Source organism: Lolium rigidum, chromosome 7, assembly GCF_022539505.1.
Source record: "Lolium rigidum isolate FL_2022 chromosome 7, APGP_CSIRO_Lrig_0.1, whole genome shotgun sequence".
Taxonomy (NCBI): domain Eukaryota; kingdom Viridiplantae; phylum Streptophyta; class Magnoliopsida; order Poales; family Poaceae; genus Lolium; species Lolium rigidum.
In genome coordinates, this window is record NC_061514.1 from 3,232,591 (window position 1) to 3,240,028 (window position 7,438).

General features: G+C 51.4%; 1 protein-coding gene across 1 annotated transcript; it reads left to right on the forward strand.

Annotated features, from left to right (window-relative positions):
* The first annotated feature begins 4,204 nt into the window (after window positions 1-4,204).
* Window positions 4,205-5,357, forward strand: LOC124670849 (ABA-inducible protein PHV A1-like). Its single transcript, XM_047207320.1, has 2 exons — window positions 4,205-4,378; window positions 4,470-5,357. The coding sequence occupies exons 1-2, from the start codon at window positions 4,205-4,207 to the stop codon at window positions 5,355-5,357; spliced, it is 1,062 nt and encodes a 353-aa protein (XP_047063276.1).
* The last annotated feature ends 2,081 nt before the right edge of the window (window positions 5,358-7,438 follow it).

A 7,438-nucleotide genomic window follows, 5' to 3' on the forward strand; every position in this document is an offset into this window, starting at 1 on the left:
TGTTTATAAGTCGACTGATTTTCTAATTCATCGTAATTCTTTTTTAAAATTATAAGATGCCATGTGGCGTTAGAAAAAAAGGAGTGTCTGTTTGACACTTAATTGATTTTTATTTCGCCATAAGTCAGCCTTGGCATGGAGGAAAAAAAATCCTCCAACCCTCTTAGATCAAATCCTTAACAAGCTTCCATTTATAAAATGGATTATGGGTTCAATTTGGTACTTAATTGGCAACAAAGAATGAAACTAAAAATAGAAATAAAATCCATTATACGAGCTTGTAAGACGAAAATTACATCATTGCTTGGCAAAAATCACATTGTTTTAGATCATGTAAACGCTAGTGTAATAGGCAGTAACTTGCTATATAGTCAACTTGTAAAACAAGAAAACGGTAATCTACAGAATTTCAAAAATAAAATTTTGTTTGCCTAAATTTACATACTCCAGTCTCCAGATCATGTAAATACTAGTGTGGTGGGATGTAATTTATGCCACTGGCCAAAAGGTGCAAGTAATATTAATTAGCTACCTTAGTCTCTCCCTTCCCCACTGACACACACCGCTCTGAACAAAACCACTTCAAAGAAAGGTTAGCACCTCTCTGGAGAAAAAACAATCATGATGGGCATGTCGTTACTGTCTAAGAGCATCTTTCGTCACGTCCACCAAAGCGCCGTCCGTGAAAAATGTTGGATCGGTCGTTTAGGGGACGCAACATCATGGTGCCGTGTTGGGTGTCCTTCTCCAGCCGCATCCGCCAAACACGAGGCCCAAAAATCTTTTATTTAAAATTAACTCTTTATTCATAATTTTAGAGATGCTTCGCCGCTTTTACATGAATAAAACTTTGAACGGCCGATGAAGAACATCCGGAAACCTTGTTATAAACCAAGGGTGGGGGCATGAAACCCTAGACTAGAGGCCCTACTTGCCCTCTTCTTCTTTGCTGCCATTGTTGTCGCTGTCGTAGCCCGAGTCATCGCCGTGGTAGTGGATATGGTAAGACTCGTTTTCGAACACCTTGACGTTCATCTCGCCTTCGCTTTCGTAGAAGAAGTTCACCAAGTATCCAACCTCAACAGCGTGGGCACGTGCCGGTGTGGAGGTACATGTTCCATTCCCCGTCGAACAAGACCACCACGGTCCACCGACAGAAGCCACAGCTTGCTTCCCGCAAGGTCACCTCGCCTGGCGAGAAATTCGGTGAATTTGTTCGGGAGCTTCTTCTTGCTGAAAGGGTCGTCGTTGATGAGGACGACGAACTCGAAGTACTTTTCCTGGGGCACTCCGTCTCCTATTCCTCAGGCAACAGCGCGCGTGCAACACGACCGCCCTACCCCTTCCACGGCCGCGGCCAGTTGAACCCGCCATGGAGCGCGTATGGAGAAAGGAGGGTGGTGGTGACTATGGTTGTGGATGCGTGACGTCTTCTAGCGCGTTTGGGGAAACTGCAACGTCGTTGCGCAGCAATTGATTTGCGCTAGCTAGAGGTAGGCGATGGGTGCGCGGCAACCTTGTGTGGCTGAAGAGGCTGGCCCACCACTCGCGACGCAGATTTTTTGATTGCGTCCGGCGCCCGCACAACGTCCCATGTGTAGCGGGAAAGGGCTCGAGGTATCGCGTACTGTATTGGGTTGTGCCGAACAGAAAAGTGCTTTGGGGCGCACAACTAGGGGCGATCAAATGTCTGGCGTGCCGCAAATTCCTTCGGGAACACTTTTCGGACGCGGGTTTAGATGCTCTGATCGGTAGGACAAAAACTCTACTAAAGGGAATTTCATAATCACATATCCGCATATTAATAATTTAGAGATTTAGATTAGTACTCAGTCAACTCTACCACCGGTAAATATTTGTGCCTTGTGCAAGTGGGCCCCCACCCCGCCTTATCTCTTTCACCCTTATCAATCGCGTATTCTTTCTACTGTATATTTTTGATTCTGGTATTGACATACTTCATCCAACCCTACCAAAATATTAATTTTATTAAATTTCAAAATATTTTTCCTAAATACCCAAATGAAAAGAAACTAAAGAAATGAAGTCTACAAAAATCGTTTTCAAATGATGTTTGATTTTAGAAAAGGCATGCTTCAATAATTTATCGGAATAAGATCGATATACAAGTTTTTTTTTCTATACTACAGTTAATTTGAGAAGCATGGACATGACATTTCTAACAAACCTTCATATTTCAATTATTTCTAAACATCAGAAGCCATTTCAAACAATTTTAATGTTTTTCTTCTTACATTTCACATAATTGTAGTCATTTTCAGTAATTTCATCCATATGAAAACACATTTTATAATGATTCAAGAGGCGCTTAACAAAAAAAACAATAATTTTAGTCATATTACAAAGAGTCATATTTGCAATCAAAAGGTGAAAGTTCTATTATGAATGTCTGAAAAAATTATTTCTTTTGGATTTTGTAGAAATGAATATATTTCGAAATCCATTCAGATATATATTTGGTATGCATCAGGTGGGATCCAATTAGTGAAAACATTCCTGATATGTTTGGTATTGAAAATTGCTGGAGTTGCTCAACAATCTCAAAGCATCTGTGAACGATAGATCCCACTCCTGCGGCGCTATCACGGGAATCGTTTGAATATCCGGGTTGATATATTTGCCCATCATGGAGTCTGGTTAGCCGGCGCTCATTTCCCCCCTTCTCCTCTCTCTATCATGAACAGTAGTTGAGAGTCCTCACCTCTTCCCCGGGCCGATTCCGACCCCTCTCCGGCGGCTCTGCCGGCCGGAGATGGCGACGGAAAGGCGCCGGTGTAGGTGTACATAGTAGTTGTTTTCCCGTAGTGGAGTCTAGGAGTAGGTCACCAGATCTCCCTCACCAGATCTGGGGCATCCTGTTGTTGGGCGGTGCGGCGGCGTGGCTCCGGTGAGGGCGACGGCAGCAGCGCGTCTTCGGCACAGGCATCTCCGAGCATAAGGTGGTTTGGAGCTTGTGCTTCTCGAAGTGCTGGCGCAACATCGGGAAGCAGATCGGGGTGGCTCGTCACATGCGTCCATGGTGGGCGTTTAGCGAAGCTGCTCCGTCGAGCTTGGTCAATAAGCGCTTCCTCCAGCAGCTGCAGCTTCTTCTTCTCTTTCCTGTCCTCCTGGCCGGCCATGGTGACGAGGGGGAGGGCACTAAAGGTACCAAGGAGTTTGCGGCGGCTGGCTTATCTCCTGCTGCTACCTTGAGCTTTCTCACAATGGCCAAAGACTGGTCATCGATCTTGTTTGGGCAAGATCCTGGAGTTATTCAGCGGAGGACTGACGCCGGTGGCCATCGCCGCCTTGCCTCTGCTTCTTATGGTCGAAAGGCGACCCTCCTCAGCCTCCCCTTCCCAGAGACCAAGCAGTTCGACGGGAAGGCACTTTGCACCATCCATGACGCCGGACCAAGTGGTTGTCCCCGGTGCCGGCGCCTCTTCTGTGGTGGAGCGATGCAGCGACGACCTTCAGCCGCGGAGCCGACAAGGAAGGACCTGATTGCTTTTTCTACAATCTTTTTAGGATCCTTTCTGTAATTTTTTAATCCTTATCTAGAATTCCCCTGTTCTGTAGGGGTTTTTCTGCAAAATGTACGCTCCGTCTCGCTAATACTAGCAGCATCTAGGGTCTTCGGGCCCTTTCTTTGTTCAAAAAAGAATGGAGTCTGGTTAGCCAAGGCGCACTCAGTGATCGACGGATTGGACGCAACAAGTTACAAGTCCTGGGGATGCCCCATCTTGCATCAGACGTGGACAGTGCCAAAGCCGCGAGGACGATTGAAACAAAATTTGATTTAAGATGCACGTCCGAGCCACACTTGGGCATCAAATGTGTCCAGAACTTTCGGACCGTTCGCCGCATGACTGACTGGCCTCCCGCTCCCGGTTCGGGACAGCAACACACACCGCGGAAGTACAGAACCGTCTTCCCCACCACCACGCGTCACCGCTCGCCGCAACGTGTCCCCGTACGTGTCACCTCCCACCCCTCCGCCACCGCCACCTCCTTCTCCATCTTATAACACTCCACTCGGCCTCATCCTCTCCCACTCTCCCTTGCTACAAGCTTTCACACACACGTCCCAAGAACACATCAGTGCTGCAGACTGATACAATCCAAGATTTTCATCAACCTACGGTACCGTTGATTCTACCTTCTCGATACTCCGAGCGAGAGATCGGTCGAGTAAGTGCACTCCATGTCCAGGTTGATGTCCGCCATGCTGCTCGGAGGCGCGCGCGCCGCTGGCGCCGCAGCGCTCACCGGTACCACCGCCGTCAAACCTCTCCCCAAGCACTACCTCCTCGCTCCCCGGCCGCACACCGCGAGCTGGAGCCCCCTCTGCTTACAGACCGCCCCGAAGTCGTCTCAGGTAACCTCAAACGTGCATGCCACTGGCCTCTACTACCGTGTCTATCGTGAGATGCTCACAGCCTGTTTCGTGCTCTGCTCTTCCATGACAGGCGTATCATAACGCGCCGGAGGACCGGAGGGAGATCAAGGACAAGTACAGGGGCGCGGCGGAGCAGGCCAAGGACGCCACTGGCAACGCCAAGGACAGCATGAAGGAGACGGCAAGGGAAGCCAAAGACAGGGCAGACCAGAACGCGTCGCGCATGGCTGAGGAGACCAAGCACAAAGTGGGGGACGCCGCCGAGGAAGCGTCGCACATGACGGAGAAGGCAAAACATCAGACGAAGGAGACCGCGCAGGAGGCCGCCGAGAAGGCCTCCCGCATGACGGAGAAGGCCAAGCACGAGACGAAGGAGACCGCGCGCGAGGCCGCCGACAAGGCGGGCGAGATGAAGGAGAGAGCGAAGGAGACGGCCGGGCAGGCGGCGGAGAAGACGAAGGAGACCGCGAGTGCGGCGGCGGACAAGACGGGGGACATGAAGGAGAGGGCCAAGGAGACGGCCGGGCAGGCGGCGGAGAAGACAAAGGAGACGGCCGGGCAGGCGGCAGAGAAGACAAAGGAGATGGCCGGCGCGGCGAGGGAGAAGACAGCGGAGGTGGCGGAGGGCGCCGCGGAGAAGGCCGGCGAGGCCAAGGACAAGGCAGCGGAGGGCGCGAAGAGCGCCGGGGAGAAGGTGGCGGAGATGACCAAGGAGGGCGCGAGCAAGGTGGCGGACACGGCCCAGGCGCTTGGCGACAAGGCGAAGCAGGCGGCGCAGGACATGTGGGGCGCCACAAAGGAGGCCGCGCAGGTGGCGACGGACAAGGTCGTTGGGGACCACACGGCGGAGGAGCACTCGTCGTGGGACGACGTCGCCGCGGCCACCAAGGAGAGGGACAGGATCGCGCAGGAGTCGCAGAAGAGGCAGGCCAGGGAGAAGGGCTCCGGCTTGCCGTAGACACAAGTTACTGAATCAAATGTGCTCCAATGCATGTAGTAGCCTCTCTTTGTTTTGAGCTGAAATTTCAGTAGTTTTACGTGTTGAATAATGCTGGGGGAAACAGATGTGTGACGGTGGAGGTTAGCATGTAATGTATGCTCTCTGATGCACGCATGTCTATAAATCAAACCATTAGTTGTTTTCTGATCCTTTATCTGAACTTCGTTGTTTCCTAACCCCCTAAAGTGTGCAGTCTGATCGTCTGTTCCAGTTTCACCTGTAAGAATTTCTCACAATTTTCCCTAGATCTTCACTTCACTAGCGATCACCTTCTTTTACCCAGTACGGAGTCATCAAGCCGGATAACTGAACAAGTACCGTATGCAGAAATTGTTCGCGAATATCGGCTGCAAAATTTGGGCTGTGTTCTATTGTGCCTGATGTAGTTTGAGAGCAGGTCCTCTCGAACAGATCTAGGCCACCTCCGAAATTGGATCCCTGAACTTTTTAAATTTAAATTGCGTAATCCAAATCTTATTGATCTAACGTTCGACGAGGACACGCTCCGTCTCCGACGAGAACCAGCCGCTCCGGATGTGGTGGCCTTCTAATCTCGCCCAGGTCTCACTCTTCAGCGGCGACATGGGCGACCCCAGCACCGCCTCCACCATCACCACCTCCGCCCCCTCCCCTGATCTGCCATGTCCGTCGCCGCCACCAGAGAAGGTGGCAAAATCGTGAGCGCTTCCGGATTTCTACGAATCGCGGAGGCTAGGGTTTGTGTGCTTGATGTCGATTTGAAGCAAATTGAACCCGCGGTGAGATTGGAGTCGATCAATGGCGGAGCCAGTCGTTGGATCCTGTCCATTCGCGTCGTGATCTTCATCGCGAACCGCCCTTCGCGCGTGTTTGCCATGTGGTCCGACTCGGTCACCAGCTCGGTTTGGCCCGATCCATGGCGGCCTGCGCCCAAACAGTTTCTGGGCCGCAGCCCAACACTGTGCGGCCAGCGCCCTTATCTCTCACAACGCCACCCATGTTCAACCCTACATCTCACCAGACAGGCGTCGTCGTTTTCGTTCCCCACCGTTCTACGCCGCGATCCCAATCCCCAACCCTAAACCCACCGCTGATCTGGCCCGGCGTCGTCTCTGGCGACCAGAGATCGTTTGCGCAAGTGCTGCAGTCGCCTCCACCGATGGATCGTCGTTATGGTGGCCCTAGGCGTCCTTCTCCGAGATCTCCACCGAGAAACTACTTCGCCAACCGTCCTCGACCTGGATCTGAGGCAGATCGTCGTGACGAGCAGCGATGTTGGGAGGATGAAAGGCGCCGCGAGGAAAATTGGCGGTTAGATGACGAGCGTCGAAGAGAGGAAGACAGGAGAGCAGCAGATCAGGAGCGGCTCCGCGCGGAGGAGCGCCGCCGCGTTGAGGAGCGTCGCCGCCTTGATGAACGAGCGCGTGGCCCGCGAGAGGGCGCTGACGGACAAGCGTCGCAAGGAGGAGGAAGCTCGCACACGCGATCGCTGGGCACATCGATCTGAGCTGTTGCCTGGTGCCTCTTCACACTTGGAGGATCTACACAGATCTGCCGATGTAAGTCTGAACACCTCTTCTTCCATACCACCTCCAATAGCTGCTCCAGGATCCGATAGAGTAGAGGTTAGTCTGAATCAACAACAAACTGGATCTAGCTTGAACATTTCTCCATTAGCTCCTGATGTGCCTGAACCGGTGGGGTCCTCTGTACCTCCACCTGCTCCTGGCTTGAATGCTACTGGTCGTAAAGCAGACAGTAGATTCACCAAGTTTAAGGGGTCCCGTTTGAATTGTTGTGGTAAATATCATATTGAAGTTTGTCAGAACAAGGAACCTTGGGAGTACAAAGCGCCATTCTTTGGCAGTGAAGAGTTTGGGTCCGGTTTTTAATCGATTAGTATTCCTGAGATAGAATCTCAACCTGTGGAGCAGTTGAATTACGCTCATATCACAGTTGAGAAGATGGAAGATAACTGCAGAAATATTGAGCATGAGTTTAATGTCTGGGCCGAGTCTATGAAGATAAACCGGCGTTTCTTTGCGAAGGAAGTGTCTCCC